A 24,135-nucleotide genomic window follows, 5' to 3' on the forward strand; every position below is an offset into this window, starting at 1 on the left:
ATGAAGCTACCGCTGTATGTTTCTACGATCGTCCAGGTTGGGATAGCCACAGGTATGTATTCATGTGTTTGATACGATCTGTTGCTTTATCAGTTGTCTCTACATATAATCTGAACAATCATGTTGTTTTATCAGTTGTGTCTAGATACAATCTGAACAGTCAAGTTGTTTTATCAGTTGTGTTTAGATACAAAATGAACAATCATAGTGTTTTATCAGTTGGGTCTAGATACGATCTGAACAATCATGTTTTTTTATCAGTTGTGTCTAGATAGGATCTGAACAGTCATGCTGTTTTATCAGCTGTGTCTAGATACGCTATGAACAGTCATGTTCTTAAGTTAAAAGTGTCCTCCTGCGATATGAATAATCACGTTGTTTTGTCAGTTGTGTTCACCAATGACATGAACAATCATGTCAATGGTGTTGAGTCAATGGTGTTGAGTCAATGGTGTTGAGTCAATGGTGTTGAAATTAAAGAAGGAAGTTCCTACACTGGGTATTATTTGTTTCCTTGGTCACAGCTGTGGTCTTGAATCCGAACAATGCGGACTGTCCCGCGGACCGGAGGTTCCTGCATGACCTGAAGTCACTGTTGAGGATACATCTGGGAGAGAAGATTATACCACCTGAAACTGATTCTTCACAATGGACCAGATCGGGTAAACGATTAAGTTAACCTTACAATGGCATACTGAATTCACCTGTGAAAACCGAATTACACTTCATGCTTGTCGTAAGAGACGACTAACGGGATCAGGAGGTCAGACTCGCTGACTTGGAAGACGCAGGTCGATGCTCATGCTGGTGACCCCTGGATTGTATGGTCCACACTCGATTATTTACAAACCACCGCCATGTATCTGGAATATTGTTGAATAGGGCGTAAACTAACTCACTCACTTGTACTCCATTACTATCTGATATTTTCTTTGATATTTGTTTCACTTGGAGTAGGAGGAGCGACATTCACACGATGGGGAAAGACAACATGTCCCAAAGGAAATGATGTCGTGTACAAAGGTACGTAGAAGTGGTGAAATCCTGTTTATGCCAAATATCTCAAACGTGTCTGTCATAAAACGCTTTGGAAGCTGTATTGAGACCTTGAATGATGTAGCCTTGATCAATGAACTTTTGTGTATGCTGTTGTGGCTCACGTCAATTTCAAGTGTGAATCGGATGAAAATGCAGTAGTGCTCCCGTGTTTGAATCATTTGGTTGTGTACCAGATATGCTGATCTTATTCCGAACACCCGGTCTCATACTATTCAGTGATACTTTCCTTCAGTTGTTACCGTTTTGTACACCGTTCCGATGTGGAATTTATTTAGCCTCTTTTGTTGATGTTATGGAATTTTGTAGACCCATGACGACAATGAATGTGGGCAATCGAACCGGTGTCTTTCGGGTGACGAGGGAACGCTGTCACCACTAGACTGCCTCAAAGCTCCAAAGATGATAATAGCTACATCACGTGCAGTTCAGTCAGTGTTCATCCTCATCATTATCATCGTCATCATCAATATTGTTAATTATGTACAGAAGGGCACCCATATCTTATCAATTATGGTTGGTCTAATTTCAGGTTATCCCGGTGGAAGTCATTATCAGGCAAAAGGGGGTCCGGGAACAACGCTGTGCCTCCCCGAAGCACCCATCTACGAAAAGTACACTAGTGAAGCATCAGACAGTTATATCTATGGCAGTGAGTATCAAACAAATAGAAAGGCATCTCCTCTTCATCGGCTGCTTCAAGACGATGTCCCGTGTGTGGTGTGCCAGAGTCATCACAAAACAAGTGCCATCATGGTACCTGCAAGGAACGAGTGTTTTCCGGGATGGGACCTGGAATACAAGGGCTATCTGTTTGGTGGTCCTACTGCACACACTGGTTCCAGTGATTATGTCTGTGTAGATAGTGAGCCAGAAGCCATGCCTGGGGGTAAAGCAAACACAAACGGCCATCTCTTGTATATGATCGATGCCAAATGTGGTGCCCTGCCCTGCCCACCTTATGTCGATGGCTGGGAGTTGACATGTGCCCTTTGCACTAAATAGAAATATTGTAAACAGATGTGTGTTTTCTCAAATTCTGTACGAGTCTATGTACTGAGAGAATTATTTCAGTATTGACCATACATGAAGATTAGATTCAACGCTATACGCGCTTCATAATATTTCGAAGACAGTGCAGCCAATCACCTGTTTGTAAATCGTTATCACAGGGAAACATCATTTGTGAATGAATTTGGGAACATTTCTTGTGTGATATGTATCCACCTGTCCGCATATACAACAGAATCTGTATGGATCGAAATGCGTATACTAAACTAGTGCTGAAAAGAAACTATGCAGGGTGTTTGACCAAACTTGAAAAGAAAAATATAAAAAAATTAACATCTAGTATATTTCAAAACATAGTTCAGTTTTACAGCAAATGTACACAATTTCATTTCATAATACATCGAAAGTACCGTTAGACTGACACTGGAGAACGTGGTATGGTTTTCTCCACAATGTCATCATATGTTGAATCAATAGTAAGTGTGTCCACTACTGACGTCAGTACACATAAAAACTCGTCGACATGATTCGTGGCCATTCCCATTTGAGCCATTGTTCCAGCTGTTTAGTCATCTGATTTGTAGGTAGTCCCATAAGTGTTCTATCGGTTTCATGTCGCAGTAAAGACTGGACACAACAAAGCTGTATGAGGCCTTGCGTTATCGTGTTGGCACATAATGCCACGTGCTAACTGCTTGAAAACTAGCTTCACAATTGGTTGCCAAAACCTTATCACTGTATATTCGAGCATTCAGATTGCTATCAATAAGCAAAATTCTGGTTTCTAGATCGCCGCAGATCCCATCCCTATCAAGCCACCGGCTCAAAACGGTTTGAACGCTTTTCGGCGTTAAACCCAAATCCTACTCAGGTCGTTGAACATCACACGTCGTCAATCACGCATCTGACAACGTCGATCCCGACTGGCCCATGTCAGTCTACGACGTCGGTTTTGAAGAGTCAGACGTAGTCCGCGGTAGGGTCGAAGTGCTCGAATACCACTTAGTCTCCAATGCAATGTACATCGACTGATACGGTGGCCTTGTGCCGTCGCTGTCGTTGACGTCGACGTTCTCAGATGAATTTGTCGTGGTCGACCACTTCAAGGCCTGTCTGACGTACTGGCAGTTTGTCTTAATTGTTGCATCAGCGTGATAACAATTGCTCTGATGCAGCTGAAAGTTCTGTCAATAAACTCCTTGTTCATCCATTCCCTTAGCTCTCCCTCTCTCTCTCTTACGATTTGAATCAAACATGTGTTGTTCACATCTGGGTTGCTGGCGTGTGGCGAGGGCTGATTTGTAATGTCAGTATGCATGTGCATTTCGTTGTACATCAGAAAAAGTCGATTTGCGTTTTTCGCGGGTTTGGTTTGTTCCCGGATGTGTCGGTATGTGTAACATCTCTCAGTATATGTACTTATGTGTGACATCTACTCTGAGGTAGGGTCGTCGTGCTCGAATGCGACTTTCTCCTAGTATACTGTACATCGACTGATAGGATGGCCTAGTGCCGTCGCTGCCGTTGACGTTGACGGTACAAAAAGAATTCTCAAATGAATTGTCCGAATGTGGCGACGTTGTCAGACATGTTTGACCACTTCAAGGCCTGTCTGACGTATTGGCAGTTTGTCTTAGTCGTTGCATCAGTCCGATGGCAATTGCTCTGATGTAGCTGAAAGTTCTGGCAATGAAGATAATTCCGACAGCGTTCTCTCTCTCTTATGATTTGAATCAAACATGTTTTTCATAACTTTGTTGCTGGTGTGTCGCGTTGACTGATTTGTAATATCAGTGTGTACGTGGATTTCGTGTTACATCCGAAAAAGTTGTTTTGGATTTTTCTCGATTTTGGTTTGTTTCCGGATTGACATGGTTCAATATAGTTTTATTACTTTATGTTTAACTATGTGAATCCTAAATATGCAATATTCTTCGGTGTGTAGTTCTTTTTAGCACCGGTTCATTTATCGTATTATATTGCTTTTAGGACTGAATATCGATATAGGTCCCTATAACCCTTAACTAAATAATGATCGATTTTCTAAGAATATGGGAGACGTAGCTGTCAGGAAATATGCCCCAAATCAACAAATTTAACATCACGATGTTTGTTGGAATTATTAGCAACAGCATCCTGATCATAATTTAGAAGTAGATCATTACATGTCCGAAAATTGCAGACAGTGTGAGGAACGTCTTTCCTCTAACAAAGGTTCATGTATGACATTGTCAAAATGCAATTTTCATGTCGATTAAAATCTTTTTCACATTTTGGACCTTGAGTGGCCAGGTGAATTTAAGGCACAAACTATGTTGAACAAGGGCTCGAATCTCCTATTCAGTCTGACGGTTTGGTTTGTCACGCCCAGATTCGTGGTCTTCATGACACTGGAGAAAATCTTTCCAGTTTTCTTGGCTTATCTACAAATCATAGAAATACATACATACAGGCAACTAACGAGATCGGGTGGTCAGGCTCGAAGAATTGGCTGAAACATGTCATCGTGTCCTAATTGTATAAGTCGCCGTTCATGTTGTTGATCACTGGATTGTCTGATCCTGACTGGAATATCTAAAGACAGCTTGAATGTTGCCGAGTGCGGTAACCACAGGTCAGTATGCCTTAAACGGGTTACCGTTATACATGTCATCCGTTATTGTGCATTCATTGAACGTGTCAGTGCTCTGTGCGTATCTACGTGCATTCCAGCGAGATGTTGGTGTCAAGAGTGTTTGAGGAAACGGTATGTTTTCAGCTGACTCAAGGACTACTTTCTAGGCTGATGTAGACGAAATCAGGGGAATTACGTTCGATAGAAATGTTTTTTTGTCGAGGTTCAGGAATGAGTGGTTTTACGCCACTTCTAGCAATATTTCAGCAGTATCACTGCGGGACATGCCAGAAATGGACTTCACATATTGCACCCATGTGTGGAATCGAACCCTGGGTTTTGCATGATAAGCCAACGCTTTAACCACTAGGCTGTGATACCGCCCTCAGGTTCATTAATGAGGTATAGTGCAGTCACTGTGAGTAGCAGACAAGCATCGATGAGGGATCACACAGATCAGCATCGATATGGGATGACATAGATAAGTATCGATACTGGTATTGGAACATGCAGATAAGCATCGATATGGGATGACATAGATCAACATAGATATGAGATCATATTGATCACAATCGATTTGGGGTCACATGCCTCAACATCGCTAAGGGATCGCCCTGATCAGCATTGATATGGAATTATACAGATTGACATCGATCTGTGATCACACAGATGAACATTGATGTGGGATGATATAATCAGCTTTCATATGGCATCAGCATGTACATAGACTCACACAGATCAACATCGACATGGAATCACACAGATAAACATCGATATGGGACCACATAGATCAGGATCGATATGGCATTATATTGACCAGCATTGATATGGGATCGCATAGAGCACCCTCCATATGGTATCATGTAGATCAGCATCGATATGGGATCACATAGATCAACATCCATCTGGCATCACATAGATCTGCATCGATATAGGATCGCATGTATATACAGTGTATTTGGTGGTTACTTCTGCACACTTGGTTACAGAGGAATGTTTAGCAGGCAGCATATTAGTTCCATGTACCAACCTGTTGCAGATATATTGTGCCACTAAGTGGTATCTGGAATGCAAGAGGCACATGGCAGTTATTTACCCGAACAACGCAACTTTAACTTTGGAACATTTGAAACTTCGACTCCCGACCCACAATGACCAGCCATCAACGACAATGGTGTACGGACCTTGAAGGGAATATTTTATATGATATCTTGCAACCAGGCAGTACAAATATGTAGACTCAGAACGTGTCAGCAATCTCTTGTATATCAACACGATCTACTCAGTTGTTGTTCTTGTGTTGTGTTCAGTTCAGCGATGTATTGAGAGTACAAAGAGAAATTCACAAACGTCAACCTTGTTGTTTAGGAATATACAAATGTATGTACATATTCAGCACTCTATGGCCCAACACCTGGTGAAAATATGTACGGATACTTAATGTGCATTAAACACTTGAAAACTGTTTGAAACGGAGACATCTTGAACACTTCACAACTGTCATACCCGTGAAGAGTGTGTATATAACCACAACCAAAACAACCAAAGGTGTTTGTATTCAGACTTGCAACCATGAAGCTAACGCTGTATGTTGCTACCATCGTCCTGGTTGGGACAACCAGAGGTATGTGTTCATATGTTCGCGCTTAGATGATCGATTCTCTTGTTTTCCTAAAGAGAACGACAGTGTAGAAAACAACATGATCGTATCATTTGTTAAAACTGACCCAGCCTGTAAGGGCAAATGAATCTGCAGGTATGTCTATCACACGAATGACTTCAAGAAACCATGTTGTTTTGACAGTGCTGTCCATCGTCTTTATTATACACAGTCATGTTGTTCTATCACTTGTGTGTTGATACGATGTGAACAGTCATTTTGTTTTATCATTTATGTCTAGATACGATCTGACCAGTCATGTTGTTTTGTCAATTGTGTCTAGATATGATGTGATCAACCATGTTCGTTTATCAGCTGTGTCAAGATATGATCTGAACACTCATGTAGTTTTATCAGCTGTGTCTAGATAGGAAATGAATAGTCATGTTGTTTTATCAGTTGTTTTTTGTTGTTTCTAAGTACGATCTGAACAATCACGTTGTTGTTTCAGTTGGTTCTAAACACCTTCTGAAAAATCATTTTCTTTTATCAGTTGTGTCTAGATATGATTTGAACAACCATGCTCTTTTATCAGTGGGGTCAAGATACGATATGAACAGTCATGTTGTTTGATCAGTTGTGTCTAGATACGATGTGAACAATCATATCGCTTTATCAGTTGTGTCTAGATATAAGCTGAACAATCATTTTGTTTTATCAGTTGGGTCTACATACGATCTGATCAATCATGTTGTTTTATGAGTTGTCTCTAGATACGATCTCACCAGTCATGTTGATTTGTCAATTCTATCTAGATACGTTATCAACAGTCAGGTTGTTTTATCAGTTGTGAGTAGTATCTAGATACTTTATGAACAATCATTTAGTTTTATCATTTGGGTCATGATACGATACGAACAGTTTTGTTGTTTTCTCAATTGTGTCTAGATACCACATACATTGTCATGTTGTTTTATCAGTTGTGTCTAGATAAGATCTGAACAATAACGTTGTTTTCTCAGTTGAGTGTAGAAACAATATGAACAGTCATGTTGTTTTATCAGTTGTGTCTAGATGCCATCTGAACAATCATGTTGTTTTATCAGTTGTGTCTAGATGCCATCTGAACAATCATGTTGTTGTATCCGTTCTGTCTAGATACGATATGAACAGTCATGCTATTTTATCAGTAGTGTCTATATACATTATGAAGAGTCATGTTATTTTATCTGTTGTGTTTAGAGACGATCTGAACAACCATTTTGTTGTATCAGTTTTGTGTGTAGACGATAGAATACAGCCGCGATTCTGACTGAAATAAGGCCAGATAAATTCCCAGATACATTCCTTCAATAGGCTTGCACCAACACGATATATCGCGCCACGAAATAAAAATAATACTGGTATTTTATTTTATTTCAGTAAGAATCACTGCTGTATTTTCTACAAGTTCCCAATCAGAATTCGCCCATAATCGAGAGTGGGGTGTTTGACAACTTTGTGCACGTTAGATCCCTTTCCTTCTTTATATATATATGGATATCAGTGTACGCCTGTTGGACCCAGGACGTATTATTTTCAGCAATACAAGCCCCTGTGGATTCAACGAGATACATGATATAAAACGCTTAATGATATTTCGAAGACAGTGCAGCCAATCAATGTAGCCTTAAAGGATAATTTCCGCGTTTTCTCCTGTTATGAAATCGAAACATCATTTGTGAATGAATTTAGGAAAATTTCTCATCTGGTATGTATCACCATTCCGCATATAAAACAGAATCTGCATGGGTCAAAATGCTTATACGAAACTAGTGTTAAACAGAAAGTATGCAGGGTGTTTGACCAAACTTGAAAAGAAAAGAAAAACATACATAAATTAATATTTATTATGTTTCAAAATATAGTTCAGATGTACAGCAAATGTACACAATTTCATTTCAAAATACGTCGAAAGTATCGCTAGACTGACACTGAAGGACGTGGTATGGTTTTCTCCACAATGTCATCATATGTTAAATCAATAGTAAGTGTGTCCACTATTGACGTCAGTACACATCAAAACCCGTCGTGTTGGCAGATAATGCGATGTTGTAATTGCTGGAGAAATAACCTCACAACTCTTTGCCCAAACCTGTATTTTCGAGCATTCAAATTGTCATCAACAAGCAAAATTCTCGTTTTGAGATCGCCACAAATCCCATTCCTATCACGTTACTGGCTTCAAACAGTTTGAACGCATTTCGGCGCTGAACCCACCCGTCTGTTAACACAAGCCCGACCGTCATTACTCAAAACCTACTGAGGACGGTGAACATCACACGTCGTCAATCACGCATCTACCAGCGTCCATCCCGACTGGCCCATGTCAGTCTAAGACATCGGTTTTGAAGAGTCAGACGCAGTCCGTGGTAGGGTCGTCGTGGTCGAATGCCATGTTCTTCTAGTACACTGTATATCGACTGATACGGTGGCCTAGTGCCGTCGCTGCTGTTGACGTCGACGTTACAAAAAGAATTGTCCAGATGTGGTGATCATCACCGGACGTTGTCAGACGTGGTCGACCACTTCAAGGCCTGTCTGACGTACTGGCAGTTTGTCTTAGTCGTTCCATCAGTATGATGACAATTCCTCTGATGCAGCTGAAAGTTCTGGCACTGACCATAAGCTCATTGTTCAGCCATAGCGCTCTCTCTCTCTTACCATTCGAATCAGCTCTCTCTCTCTTACGATGTGAATTAAACATGTGTTTTTCACAACTAGGTTGCTGGCGTGTCGCGTGGGCTGATTTGTAATGCCAGTATGTATGTGCATTTCGTGTTGCATTAGAAAAAGTAGTTTTGCGTTTTTGCGAGTTTGGTTTGTTCCTGGTTGGGTCGGTACGTGTGACATCTCTAAGTATAGTTTTATCACTTTATCTTTAATTATGTGTAGTTCTTTTTAGCACTGGTTCATTTATCCTATTATATCGCTTTTAGGACTAAATATAGATGTTGGTAATAGGTACCTATAATCCCTAGCTTGATATCGATCGATTACCTATGAATATCGGAGACGTAGCTTTGGGCAAAACTGCCCCAACTCAACATATTTTACGGTGACATGTGTTTGCTGGGATTATTAGCAACAGCATCCTGAACAGAATTTAGAAGCAGACCACTACATGTCCGAATATTGCAAATTGTGTGAGGAATTTAAAACCTACTTTTTTCACAAAGGTTCATATACGACTTTAACAAAATGCAATTTTCATATGAATTAAAATCTTTTCCGATCGAAGATGTTTCAGATTATTGGTGTTTTTTGGCCAGACCAAATCGCTTTCTCACACTTTGGACCTTGAATTAAGGCTCAAACTATCCTGAAAAAGGGTTCGAATCTCCTAGTCTGACAGTATGGTTTCTCACGCCCAGACTCGTGGTCTTCATGACACTGGAGAATATCTTTCTAGTTCTCTGGGATTATCTACAACATACATACAGGCGACTAACGAGATCGGGTGGTCAGGCTCTCTGACTTGGTTGAGACATGCCATCGTGTCCTAATTGTGTAAATTGACGCTCATGTTGTTGATCACTGGATTGTCTGGTCGTTTTCGGGAGGTTCAGAAATGAGTGGGCTTATGCCACTTTTAGCAATATTTCAGCAGTATCACTACGCATCATGCCAGAAATGGTCTTCACATATTGTACCCATGTGGGGAATCGAACCCTGGGTTTTGCGTGACAAGCCAACGCTTTAACCAAAAGGCTACCACACCTCTCTCGGGTTCATTAATAGGGTATGGTGCAGCCACTGTGTGTAGCAGACAAACAGAGATGTGCATCAATCAGGGAGCACCCAGGTCAGCATCGATATGGGATCGGATATATATATATATATATATATGAGCATGGACACTAGCATTTGAATATACAGTTCAGCATCGGTATGGGATCAGATAGATCAACATAGATATGGGATCACATGGATCATCATCTATATGGCATCACCTAGGTCAACATCCGTATGGCATCATATACATCAGCATCGATACTAGTATTGGAATATACAGATCAGCATCGATAGGGATCACATAGATCAACATCAACAAGGGATCGGAGAGATCAGCACTGATCTGGAATTACACAGGTTGACATCGACATGGGATCACACAGATCAACACTGATATGGAATCATAAAGTTAGATTTCATATGGCATCACGTACATCAGCATCTACATGGAATCACATAGATAAGCATCGATATAGGATCACATAAATCACGTTCGATTTGGGATCACATAGATCAACATCAATAAGGAATCACACAGATCACCACCGATGTAGAATCACATAGATCAGCATATGGCATCATATGAGTCAGGATCGATATGGGATCACATAGATCAACATGCATATAAGATCACACATATCAACATCGACATGGGATCACACAGATAAATATTGATACGGGATCACTTGATCAACATCGATAGGAGATCACATAGATCAAAATTCATATGAGATCACACAGATCAGTATCCATATGGGATCACACATACTTATGAATCTTGATAATATTAGGAATTATGGAGTACATGCTCAATACCTGTTTATCATTGTTTGACTATCACCGTCACTTTCACCGATTTGTGAATGCCTTTGAGTTCACAACAATTATGTAAACAAATATATCAGATTGGTATAAACAGTAGTAATGTATTGGTAATTAAGAACATAATATTGAGTGCAACTGGGTAATTTCGTAATTTGTATGCACATCACATGTTCAACATTCGGGTTTGAAGCATCCATAAAAGAGTGATGTACGCATTGTCTGTTATTTCATATGGATTAAAGTGGCCAAAGGTAGTTTGTATATTATTCAGTTCACGAGTAATATGTATATAGAAACTATTTACAGAACTTGTATTGTTTTTTACCGCTACAACGAATAAAGTCAACATTCCATGGGTTAACTTACTGTTATAAAATCTCGAATGAGATTGACACAGTACAGTAAATAAACCATATTATTGTCCCTAGCCCCGCCTACAGTGCTCTAAGTAGGTTATCCGAGTTATTCAGTAGCCCACGCTTGTCATAATAACCAAATAACGGCATCGGGTGGTCAGGCTCGCTGACTTGCGTTGAACGATGCTCATGCTGTTGATCACTGGCTTGCGGAGTCCAGACTCGAATATTTGCTGATCGTCGTCTTTTACCTGGAGTACTTCCGAGTACAGCATTAAACAACAATAACTCAATCAGTTAATCAATCATTTTATTCTGAACATAGCTTTCAGTCGTAATACTTTATTGGAACAGTTCTTACATTTGCCAATTTCGACATAATAGGGAACGAGACAACATTTACAGGAAGGAAACTCGGTGTTATAATTACCATAAACCAACATGTATTTAGTCCGTGTGCAAGTACAATCGGTATCCTCTTCTCTTCTCTAAATTGGGATGCTATAGTATACTTCCCTATTACTGTGTAGGTACAAGGTACTACCTTTACACTGTGTTTCATGGGATTAGTGATATTAGAGACTACCCCACCGTCGCTCTTTCGCTGGATCCTACTGGGGACGATTGTTTACCCTGTGAGCTACTGGTCAGGGTGGTCCAGACTGTGTGTTTTTGTGCTGACATGGTCAGGTCCTGCTTTGAGGAACAACTTTGAGTTAATGGACCAACCGAGAGACGTCAAAGAATGTAGCATGTTTCTGAAATTCTTCTCCGGACCGGTACGCCCAAATCGTTGTGGAATGTGTGTTTCGAGAACATGTACAGAGATAAACGGAATATACACGACTAAGAAAAACGCTGAAATTGTCATCAAGGTCAATGTCACCTTCCAGTGTTCCTGTTCTGTTGGGCCCGTGAAGGTCCTGGGGTAGAATAGGCCTTTAGCAATCCATGCTTGCCACAGAAGGCGACTATGCTAGTCGTAAGAGGCGACTAACGGGATCGTGTGGCCAGGCTCGCTGACTTGGTTGACACATGTCATCAGTTCCCAATTGCTCAGATCGATGCTCATGTTGGTAGTCACTGGATTGTCTGATCCAGACTCGATTATTTACAAACCACCACCATGTGGCAGGAATATTACTGAGTGTGGCGGAAAACTAAACTCACCCCTCACCCCTTTTCAGCTGTGCCAAAGAGGGACTTCCGTCGACGTCTGATTACAGTCAACTAAATCCACATACCAATGTTCAATGCCAGAAGAAGACACGGTGGAATATATGTGAGAAATATTTTAATTACTATATTGTCGTAAATTGTTAGAAATGACAAATGACAAATGAAAAGTATAGTTTTTTACTGAATGATATATGCATACTGATTTAGTGTTTAATGGACTCCCCAAACAAAGCGCGTTTGAATTTTTTTAGGGATGTGCAACATACATATGATAAGAAACAGAGCAATGCTCAATGAGTGAGGAAGAAAGTCTTCGCCTTGAGCGGAAAGGATATGACAATCAGTCTCTCAAGAGCCAAAAGACAGATGATGATTGCGGACACTTTGGGAAAGGCGAGTTCCATGTAGTGCTTAGTTGAAACAGTCAAAACAGATGACAAGTAATTAGAATACATGACGTCATACTGCGTTCATATGTCAGCTGGCAGTCGCAGGATTCCACAGAGGAGAACCCACAGTCACATAACGTTAGGATATGCGACGTGACGATTTGTGTAGAAGTACACAACATCCGATGACATTCATCACTAAACCGGAAACGATGGGTCTTAGGATATGATTAACATAAAATGTTGTTCTTTCTACTGTGTGGGTGGTGACGATTCCTGGTGTTTTATGAGGCCTTTGCTTTGCTGGAGGTGATGAGGATACATTTCTATGAGTTGCCAACGAAGATACTGTGATGTTACTGCTCTCGCTGAGGGCAACAAGGAACAGCAGGATGGACACGTTTCAACTCAGTGGGATCATTTCCAAGTTTGGTGATTTTCTCTGCAACAGACAAAGCTAACATAACAGACGAACGTAATGTGAATGTATGTATAGGAGAAAACATGCCTCTGAGGTTTAGGTCGACAAGTGTCTGGAGGGAAATTTTCCGGCCTGGATGATTTTAGCATTTTCTACCACAACCGAGGAGAAGTGTTTTCTTTAACATATATACCGTAAATGAGGGGAAATTACAATGTAGATGAGCATTTAATGAAGCTACATAGCAATGACTGAAGCGCACGTAAAATCAATTTAATGACAGTAACTATAATAGTTTAACCCCACCTCCTTCGTCGATCCGGTGGCCGTGCGGAAGAGCGTTTGCAATTAAACACAAATGTTTTGCGATTTGCGGTTCAACACCCGCTTGTGAAAACATTTGAATTGTGAGTTTAATCTTGAAAGATCTGAATGTTGATGTTCATATAAAGTTAGGAAAAGTAAAACCTGGGAAGCGGTCTTCCTAGCGAAAAGTAAAATCTGTCCCTCCAAAACAAAAACCTCAAATGCGGTTATTCTGGGAAAGCAAGAGATGACCTAATATGTGTATTGGAGAAACGACGCCCAACAAGGTTTGGGTACACAATGTAAAACTGGAGTGGCAGGGACCGATTATAACGAGCTGATTGCTATAACGCGTCCTTGGAGCTACAGCATAAAGCACAATTTTTAGCGATAACTTCTTTGTGAGGCATTTAGAAGTTTGGAATGATAACAACATATGGGTGCATGAGATCTTTTCGCTGTTTTGCCCATAATGCCTGTCGTTGAAATAGTCGTTACTTAATGGCCCCAAAGAGTTCGTAACAAAGGTGGATTGTACGATGACAAAGTACCAAGTAACCTTGACCCTCAGACATAATCCGCTATGCCACACGTTCTAACAACACAACCCTTAGACGGACCGGATCTCTATAGATAAACAATCTAGATTTCTCTATACTTTATGGAGAGGTGCAGACAGCATGACCTGAACTTAGACGTAATAGACTGTCTCTGTTTGATGATGTCGTAAAATGATTCACAATGCATCTACTTCACCGGTTACACCTGTTACGTGTTTTTAAGCATATTCAGCGTAGTTCTGTAACGCAGAATGAGACTGATATAATATCAGTTCCAAACCAGACCACCAAACCCTTCTAACGGCAGAGCCTCGTTTTGAGATCGCCATAATTTCCAGGTGTCAGTTTGTCAGAGCACGCTTTACGACGTGTTTGAAAGGATTATGAGCATGGTGTTGCAATATACAAGTGCGCAGATGCATCGGATCATACTGATTAATGTTTATGTATCCAGTTAAAAGAATTAGTCTAAACATTCTGGGCTGGTTATTGCACCAAGTGGCACAATAAGACTGAATCCAATCAACAGGAAACGGGAATGTTGTGTAACCAGTGTTTTTATTTGATGGTTTGGTTTCTTTAATTACGATGAGGAGGTCGTACCCTTAGCCTTACTGTGCATTTTCAGAAGATGCACTCTGATATTGAGAGACAGGAACTTTTCCTCCCACATACACATTTTATCGTTGTATAAAGACAAAATAAGCAAACAGATGCTTGGAATATTTAACCCAATAAATAAACGAATGAAAGAGTTGAGTAAGTGAGTGAGCGAGTAAGCGAGAGAACGAACGAACGAACGAACGAAAGAACGAACAAACGAACGAACGAACGAACAAATAAATGGCTGAGTAAATGTCGATGCTTGTGTATACCAGTTGAAAATTAAGCAGCTTATATGTTTCTGAAAAAGGGTGACTAAACTGATGGGGTCAGACTCGCTGACTTGAAAACTCATGTCATCATGTCCCCATTGTTTGGATGCATGCTCATGCCGTTGTTCACTTGATTGTCTGGTCCAGACTCGATTATTTACAGACCACCATCATATCGCTTGTATATTGCTGAATTCGCTATCAACAACCAACGAATCAATCATTGTTTCCAGAAACTAATTATAGAGTGGAAAAGCTGGGAGCGTGAATTTTCTGCAGCATACCGATGTCCATTTGCATGACATTAGATTCCTTGGTCTTCGAATTAGGTGTGGATTGGCATGTAGCATGTGTTTTAGAGTTTCCTTGCAAGTTAGCGCCACATTCATGCTAGCTGTTTGGTGACTAACTTTTGTACAAAATGACTGCGACGATGCGTGGTGGGGCTCATGGAAACACGATGTGTTATCCTGGGTTTCCGGGGCGGTGTGGTAACCATAGCGTTAAAGTTTCCCATCCCCATGCTAAAGACCCGAGTTCAATTCCACACGGACAACGTGTGAAGCCCGTTTCTGGTATCCCACGCCAAACTATTGTTGGAATATTGCTTAAGATGGCGTAAAACCCAGCTCACTCACTCTCTCGGGTTTTCGGTTAATGCTTTGAATCTTGTCGATGTCTGAGTGCATAGCAGTGTTTTCACCAGCTCGAAATGTGTTCTTGGTCTTGCAGGAGAATAATGACAGTATCCAGCAAACACATCCTGCAATACACTGAATCGGTGGAATTAATTTGCTGAAGGCATTAGTGGTGTTCCTTTGTAATCTCGGTTTCTGGGTTTATAAGGTATTGTGAAAGCATCACGAACATACGGTCTTGCCTTTGGGGCACAACCGATTGATGAAGTATCAGTCTGCACGGAATTCTCTAGAGAACTCTACAGTAGATCATTTGTTCCAGCATTCAAGGTATATGGATGGACGGATGCGACAAGCGGAAAGATCATCTGTTCAGCTGTAGCTTGTTGCCAGACTGTAAGATGTAGTCTTTTACATCAATAGTGCATGTATGTATGATCCGGTCATCGCTAAGGTTGAAACCTTCACTCGCACTAAGATACCAAATCTAACACGCTCAAGCCCAAGCTGAACCCACAAACACCTAATGCCCAACCCCTAAACCGTTTTCGAATTCCTGGATTCGCCTTTTGTAATGTGTATGAGCGACCAAGTGTGAGTGAGTATGATTTCACGCTACTTTCAGTACTGTCATGGCAATTTTCTGGACAAGGACATCAGAAATGGCCTTCACACGTTGATGTGAATGGACACGGATCCTTGGCGTCACGTGCAAATGTTTTAAGCACTAGGCCCCACCGAACGACCAAGAAAACATTTCTAATAAAGCATGATGACAGATATTACAATTAGTGTTTCACTCCATCAATTGAACATCTACAAGTCGGCGAAAAAAAATGCTCCATGATAATAAGTTGAGTTGTACGAGGTACATTTTCATAATATTATTGAGACTCCCCATATTAGGAGAAACGCCTTATATCGAGATCTTAAAACAACATCCAGTAGTTTGACATATCGTAGTTTCACATCATGCCGTTGAGGAGCGTAATCTTGCGTCAAAACATTTGAGTATAGCGTAAAATCAAAACATATGTGATCGCATATCAGTGTTGATCTTGTGTGATCCCATAGATGCCGATCTATGTGATCCCAAATTGATGCGCATCTTGTTATCCGATCTATGTGATCCCATATTTATGCTGATCTATGTTATCTATAACGATGCTGCTCTAAATGATACCACACCGATGCTCTTTTATGTAATCCAATATGGATTCTGATGTATGTGATCCCATGTGATCGCATATGGACTTTGATCTGTATTAGCCAAAATCGATGCTGATCCTTGTGATCACATATCGATGCTGATCTATGTGTTCCCATATCGACGCTGATCTGTGTGATGCCATATCAGCGCTAGTACTTGTGATCCTATGTCGATTCTGATCTGTGTGATCTTATATTGATACTGATGTATGTTATCCCCTATCGATAGTGATCTATGTGATCCCAAGTTGATGCTCATCTGTGTGATCCCATATCGATCTATGAAATCATGTAGATCAGCATCGATGAGGGATAGAATAAATCAGCATGTATATACGGTGTATGTAGTGGTTACTTCACTGTACCTGGCTACAGAGTAACGTTTAGCAGGCAGCATATTTGTTCCATGTACCAACCTGGCGAGGAGATATTGCGTCACTAGGTGGTATCTGGAATGTAAGAGACTCATGGCAGCAATTTACCCGAACAACACAAATACTTTCAAGTTTGGATCACTTGAAACTTCGACTCCCGACCCACAATGACCAACCATCAACAACAATCGTGTGCGGACCTTGAAGGGAATATTTCATATGATATCATGCAACCAGGCAGTACAAATATGTAAACTGAGAACGTGTCTCCAGTCTGTTGTAGATCAACACGATCTACTCAGTTGTGTTCTTGTGTTCTCTGCAGCGATGTATTGAGTGAATATACTTCTACATGTGTATATTCAGCACTTTATGACTCAACAGCTGAACAAATATGTACTGATACTTAATGTGCATTAAACACTTGTAAACAGTTTGGAAAGAAGAAATCCTGAACACTTAACAACAGTCATACCCGTAAAGAGTGTGTATATATATCCACAATCACACGTGTTTGTATTCAGACTGCAACCATGAAGCTAACGCTGTATGCCGCTATCATCGTTCTGGTTGGGATAGCCACAGGTATGTATTCATGTGTTTGCGCTTAGATGATCGATTTCCTAGTTTTCCTAAATATCATGATCTATGAAACAACAGACTTTGGTCAAGAAGTAGCATACAACTCGTCCAAACAGACAGTCTGTAACGTTCTGGTCAGATGAATCTGCGAGTATGTCTATGAAGCGAAGGAATTAAAGAAAGAAAGAAAGAAAGAAAGAAAGAAAGAAAGGAAAGAAAGCATGTTGTTATGACAATGATGTTCACCAATGTGAACAGATATGTTATTATGCCAATAGTGTCCACTTACGACATGAACTATCATGGTGTTATAACAATTGTGTCCACCTGCGACATGAACGATCCTTTTGGTATGCCAGCTGTGTCCACTTGCGATGTTAACAATGTCAGTGGTGTCCATCTTCAGTATGAACAATAATGCTGTTCTGTCAGTTGTGTCCACCAGAAATACAATTCTGTCCACCAGAATAATCATGCTGCTATGTTAATGGTGTTTAGCTGGGATATCAACAAATGATGATGCCCTTATGTCATTGGTATTCACCAGCAATATGAGCAGTCAGGTTGTCATGTCAATGGTGTCACACTTAAAGAACTTCCTACACTTCAACAATTCATGTGGTCATGTCAAGTACATATTCTGCTAATATACGAGCACAACATCAGGTTATCTCTGACGACCATGATTGAAATTAAAATCAAACGCAATTATAAGTTAGAGAAGTTCCATAAACTTGGTACTATTTGTTTTCTTGGGCACAGTTGCGACCTTAAATCAGAACAATGTGGACTGTCCCGCGGACCGGAGGTTCCTGCATGATCTGAAGTCACTTTTGAGGTTACACCTGGGAGAGATGATTATACCGCCTGAAACTGACTTTGCATACTGGACCAGCTCGGGTAAACGCTTAGCTAATTCTACGATGTCATATTGGATAACCGATGAAGAACCGGGATAGAACTGATCTTCAGTAGCCCATGCTTGCCGAAAGAGGCGACTAACGGGATCGGGTGGTCAGTTTCGCTGATTTGGAAGACACAGCTCGACGCTCATGCTGTTGACCCCTTGATTGTGAGGTCCACACTCGATTATTTACCCTTGATTATTGACCTGCCGCCACATATCTGGAGTATTGCTGAGTACAGTGTAAAACTAACTCACTCACGTCGTCGTTTAATGAGACCTGATATTTTCTTTGATTTTCTTGTTTCATTTGGCGCTGCAGGAGCGACATTCACACGCTGGGGAAGGACAACATGTCCGAAAGGAAATGATGTCGTGTACAAAGGTACGTAAAAGCTGTGAAATCCTGTTTACGTGTGTACACTACTTAAACAAGAAACGTACAGCTGAAACTTGTTATGAGTTTATGCACTTAAGGTTCAGTAATACAGGACAGTCAAGAAAAACACCTGAATGAACATTAACGGTCCAATGCTGCAAGAAACTGTACGTCACAAATGACAAGTCTTCCGAGGTCAAGGTCGCAGAGGAGTCAGTATCTTGTGTGGCCACCGTTAGCATCAAAGGTTGCTTGGCATTGGTGTCCCATAGTCTGGACCAGACTCGGGATGAAGTGCCTTGGAATGTGTTCCCTCAACGCCACAAACAGTGCAGATAACGTCTGTGGCTGAGGGTCACGCTGTCGCACACGACGATCCAATTCGTCCCACAAATGTTCAAGAGGGTAAAGATCCGGTGATCGTGAGGGCCAATCAAGAACCTGAACGTTGTTCTGGGCAAGGAAATCCCTGCTTATTCTTGCTGTATGCGACCAAGCATGATCATGCTGAAAAATGACGTTCTGGCGGTTCATGAAAGGAAGGACATGAGGTCTGATGATTTCATCACTGTAACATCGAGCTGTCCAATCGCCCTGGACCTGAAAGAGATCTGTCCTGCCATTGTATGAAATGCTAACCCAAACCATGACACTTTCACCACTAAATCTGTCCACTTCCTGCACACAATTTGCAGCGTAGCGTTCATTACGACGTCGATGGGTCGGGACGTCGCAGCATGTAACGTGACTCGTCACAAAGCTAACAGTTTTCCACCTTTCCAGTGGTCATGGGAGATGTTGGCGACATCGTTGTAAGCGGTTCCTCACAGTCTGATCTGATCAGAGTCCTGGCACTACCGATGCTGCGAAGGATGCTGTGGTGAACCTGTTTCGCACATGTCGAAGCCGAATAAACCTGGAATGTGCGTGCAAAAGGAAACGTGTGAATTTTTGTCCCGTTCAGAATTTATTGCATTTATTGAGGAAAACAGATTTTGGTGGGTTTTGGCGAGTTGTCCTCAATGACAATGGATTCAAACTTGGAAATGCTTGCATTCAGCGTTCACCATCGATAATATCAGTATATTATACTGATTACATAGACACATGTGATTCAAATTCGAAAAGGGAAAATACTACCTATTCGTTTCTTGTTTTGAGTAGTTTACATAAGAAAGACTGGATGTGTTTAGTAGAAACGTTGATTGCACCTTTCTGAATATATATGTCATAGAGACAAACACATTTCCGCCAATAGGGGACACATTACACGTGTGAAAAACACATGCACATGCAGGTCAACATAAAGTGAGCATAAGGAATTGCTTCGGGGATGATTTGGGGCTCTGATGCGTCAAACTTGGAAATAGCTCCAACGTGTCTGTCATGAAATCCTTTGGAAGCTGTATTGAGACCCTGAATGTTGTATCCTTGATCAAAGAAGAGAGAGTGGGGTTGTGGCTCATGAGAAATTCAGTTGTGAATCAGTTGAAAAATGCAGTTGTGTTTAGGTGTTTGAATCATTAGGTTGAATACCGGATATGACTCGTTGACATTATCCCGAACACCTGGTGTCAAAGTTTTCAGTGACGCTCTCCTTCAAATGTTACCGTTTTGTACACCTTTCAGATGGAAAATCTATTTAGTCTGTTTTGTTGATGTTCGACCATCTTGTAAACCCATGACGTCATTTTCTGTTCCCATTTCTCACTCACTCCACAAACCTAACGCATAATAGGGCCGGCGGTTTACGCATTCGCTCACCACACCGAAGACCCGGATTCAGGCCCATTTCCGGTAATAACCGCTATAAAAAGCGGCGTAAAACCATACTCACGCACTAACACATAACCACATGTTTCTATGTGATTCCAAAGTCTATTACGCACTGATATGTGTTTGACTAGTTGGATAGATTTTGCACAAAACACTAGGCGGTGCAAACAAATTGTCTACTTGAAATCTTATGTGTTTGTACGATGGCTGCTAAATTGAAACTTGAAAAAATACAGTATAGCATTAAACAATTTTAGAAACGAAATAACTCCCTTTGTTGACTTACTAAGTATGGTTTTATACGCTTTTAGCAATATTCCAGCAAAATCACAGCGGGGAACACCAAAATGGACTTCAAGCAATGTATGGAGAAGAATCCGAGCCTACGGTTTGACAGGAGAACCCTTGAACCACTAGATTGCCCGAAGCCCCAAGGATGTCAAATGGTTACATCATATGCAGTTCCGTCAGTAGTCATCCTCATCACCATTACTGTTAATTACGGTCAGAACTGTACCAATGTCATCAATTATGGACTAATTTCAGGTTATGCCGGTGGAAGTCATTATCAGGCGAAAGGGGGTCCGGGAACAACGCTGTGCCTCTCCGAAGCACCCATCTACGAAAAGTACACTAGTGAGGTATCAGAAAGTTATATCTATGGAACTGAATATCAAACAGATAGAAAGGCATCTCCTCTTCACCGGCTGCTTCAAGACGATGTCCCGTGTGTGGTGTGCTAGAGTCATCACAAAACAAGTGCCATCATGGTACCTGCCAGGAACGAGTGTTTTCCTGGATGGCACCTGGAATACAAGGGCTATCTGTTTGGTGGCCCTACTGCACACACTGCTTCCAGTGATTATGTCTGTGTAGATAGTGAACCAGAAGCTATCCCTGGGGGTAAAGCAAACACAAACGGCCATATCTTGTATATGATCGACGCCAAATGTGGTGCCCTGCCCTGCCCCCCTTATGTAGACGGCTGGGAGTTGACATGTGCCCTTTGCACTAAATAGAAATATTGTAAACAACCTGTGTGTTATCTCAAATTCCGTATAAGTCGACTCAATGTAGCCTTAAAGGAGACTTTCCACGTTTTCTCCCGTTTGTAAATCGTTATAAAAGGAAACATCATTTGTGAATGAATTGAGGAAAACTTCTCATGTGGTATGTATCCACCAGTCCGCATATACAACAGATTCTGTATGGGTCGAAATGCGTATACTAAACTAGTGTTAAAAAGAAGGTGTCCAGGGTGTTTGATCAAACTTGAAAAGAAAAGAAAAACATCTATAAATGAACATCTATTATATTTCAAAACATACTTCTCTTTTACAGCAAATGTACACAATTTCATTTCATAATACGTCGAAAGTACCGTTAGACTGACACTGAAGGACGTAGTATGGTTTTCTCCACAATGTCATCATAAGTTGAATCAATAGTAAGTGTGTCAACTATTGGTGTCAGTACACATCAAAACTCGTCGACTCATTGAGGATGTAAGCCGACGAAAGACGTTAGACGTGAATCTTGGTCATTCCCATGGGAACCATTGTTCAAACAACGATGAGATGTTATAAAGAAAGTATACAGATCGTTTGCGTTATCGTGATAGCAGACAATGCGACGTGGTAACTGCTGGTAAAATGGCCTCACAATTGGTTGCCAAAACCTTATGCCTTTGTCTTCGAGCATTCAGATTGTCATCAACAAGCAAAATTGTCGTTTTAAGGTCCCTGTCAGGCTACCGGCTCCAAACGGTTGAACGCATTTCGACGCTAAACCCACTCGTCTGTAAACACAAGACCGACCGTCATTACTCAAAACCTATTCAGGTCGTTGAACATCACACGTCGTCAATCACGCATCTGACAACGTCGATCTCCGACTGGCCCATGTCAGTCCACGACGTCGGTTATGAAGAGTCAGACGCAGTCCGCGGTAGGGTGCTCGAATACCATGTTCACTTAGTCTCCGATGCACTGTACATCGACTGATACGGTGGCCTAGTGTCGTCGCTGCCGTTGACGTCAACGTTACAAAAAGAATTCTCAGATGAATTTTGTGGCGATCATCACCGGACGTAGTCAGACGTGGTCGACCACTCCATGGTCTGTCTGACGTATCGGTAGTTTGTCTTAGTCGTTGCATCAACGTGATAACAATGGCTCTGATGCAGCCGATAGTTCTGGCAATGACGATCGACTCCTTGTTCAGCTCTCCGATAGCTCTCTCTTTCTTACGATGTGAATCAAACATGTGTTTTTCACAACTGGGTTGGTGGCGTGTCGCGTGGGCTGATTTGTAATGTCAGTATGCGTGTGCATGGTGTGTAGTTTTTTTTTGGTTTTTTAGCACTGGTTCATTTATCCTATTACATCGCTTTTAGGACTGAATATCGATATAGGTAATAGGTACCTGTAATCCTTAGCTTGATATCGATCAATCAAATACGCACCAACTCAACACCACTTTTAGCAATATTTCAGCAGTATCACTGCGGGGCATGCCAGAAATGAGCTTCACATATTGTACCCATGTGGGGAATCGAACCCTGGGTTTTAGGTGACAAGCCAACACTTTATCCATCAGGCTACCACACCGTCCTCAGGTTCATTAATGGGGTATGGTTCAGTCACTGTGAGTAGCAGACAAGCAGAGATGTGCATCAATGAGGGATCACCCAGGTCAGCATCGATATGGGATCGGATATATATATATATATATATATGAGCATGGATACTAGCATTTGAATATACAGATCAGCATCGGTATCGGATCAAGTAGATCAACATAGATATGGAATCACATGGATCAGCATGTATGCTCAGTGTGTTTTGGTGGTTACTTCTGTACACTTTGTTACAGAGGAATGTTAGCAGGCAGCATATTTGTTCCATGTACCAACCTGGTGAGGAGTTATTGGCGTGAATAAGTGGTATCTGGAATGCAAGAGGCATATGGCAGAAATTTACCCGAACAACACAAATACGTTCAACTGTGGAACACTTGAAACTTCGACTCCCGACTCACAATGACCAACCATCAACGACAATAATGTGCGGACCTTGAAGGGAATATTTTAGATGATATCTTGCAAGCAGGCAGTACAAATATGTAGACTCAGAACGTGTCTGCAATATCTTGTATATCAACACGATCTACTCAGTTGTTGTTCTTGTGTTCACTTCAGCGATGTTTTGAGAGTACAAAGAGAAATTCACACACGTCAAACCATTGTTTGTGCTAATGTATGTATGTGTTCAGCACTCTATGGTTCAACAGCTGAGCAAATATCTAC

The 24,135-nt window shown here is 41.2% G+C and overlaps 1 protein-coding gene and 2 pseudogenes across 1 annotated transcript; 2 read left to right on the forward strand and 1 right to left on the reverse strand.

The window, feature by feature from the left end:
* LOC137273621 (uncharacterized) lies at window positions 1-2,061 on the forward strand. Its single transcript, XM_067806382.1, has 4 exons — window positions 1-52; window positions 525-662; window positions 958-1,023; window positions 1,589-2,061. Exons 1-4 carry the CDS (start codon window positions 1-3, stop codon window positions 2,059-2,061), a joined length of 729 nt encoding a protein of 242 aa, XP_067662483.1.
* Window positions 2,062-11,876: 9,815 nt separating this feature from the next.
* LOC137273627 (uncharacterized) lies at window positions 11,877-14,770 on the reverse strand (annotated as a pseudogene).
* A 2,950-nt stretch (window positions 14,771-17,720) lies between these two features.
* LOC137273635 (uncharacterized) lies at window positions 17,721-21,847 on the forward strand (annotated as a pseudogene).
* Window positions 21,848-24,135: the final 2,288 nt, after the last annotated feature.

Source organism: Haliotis asinina, chromosome 1, assembly GCF_037392515.1.
Source record: "Haliotis asinina isolate JCU_RB_2024 chromosome 1, JCU_Hal_asi_v2, whole genome shotgun sequence".
NCBI lineage: Eukaryota > Metazoa > Mollusca > Gastropoda > Lepetellida > Haliotidae > Haliotis > Haliotis asinina.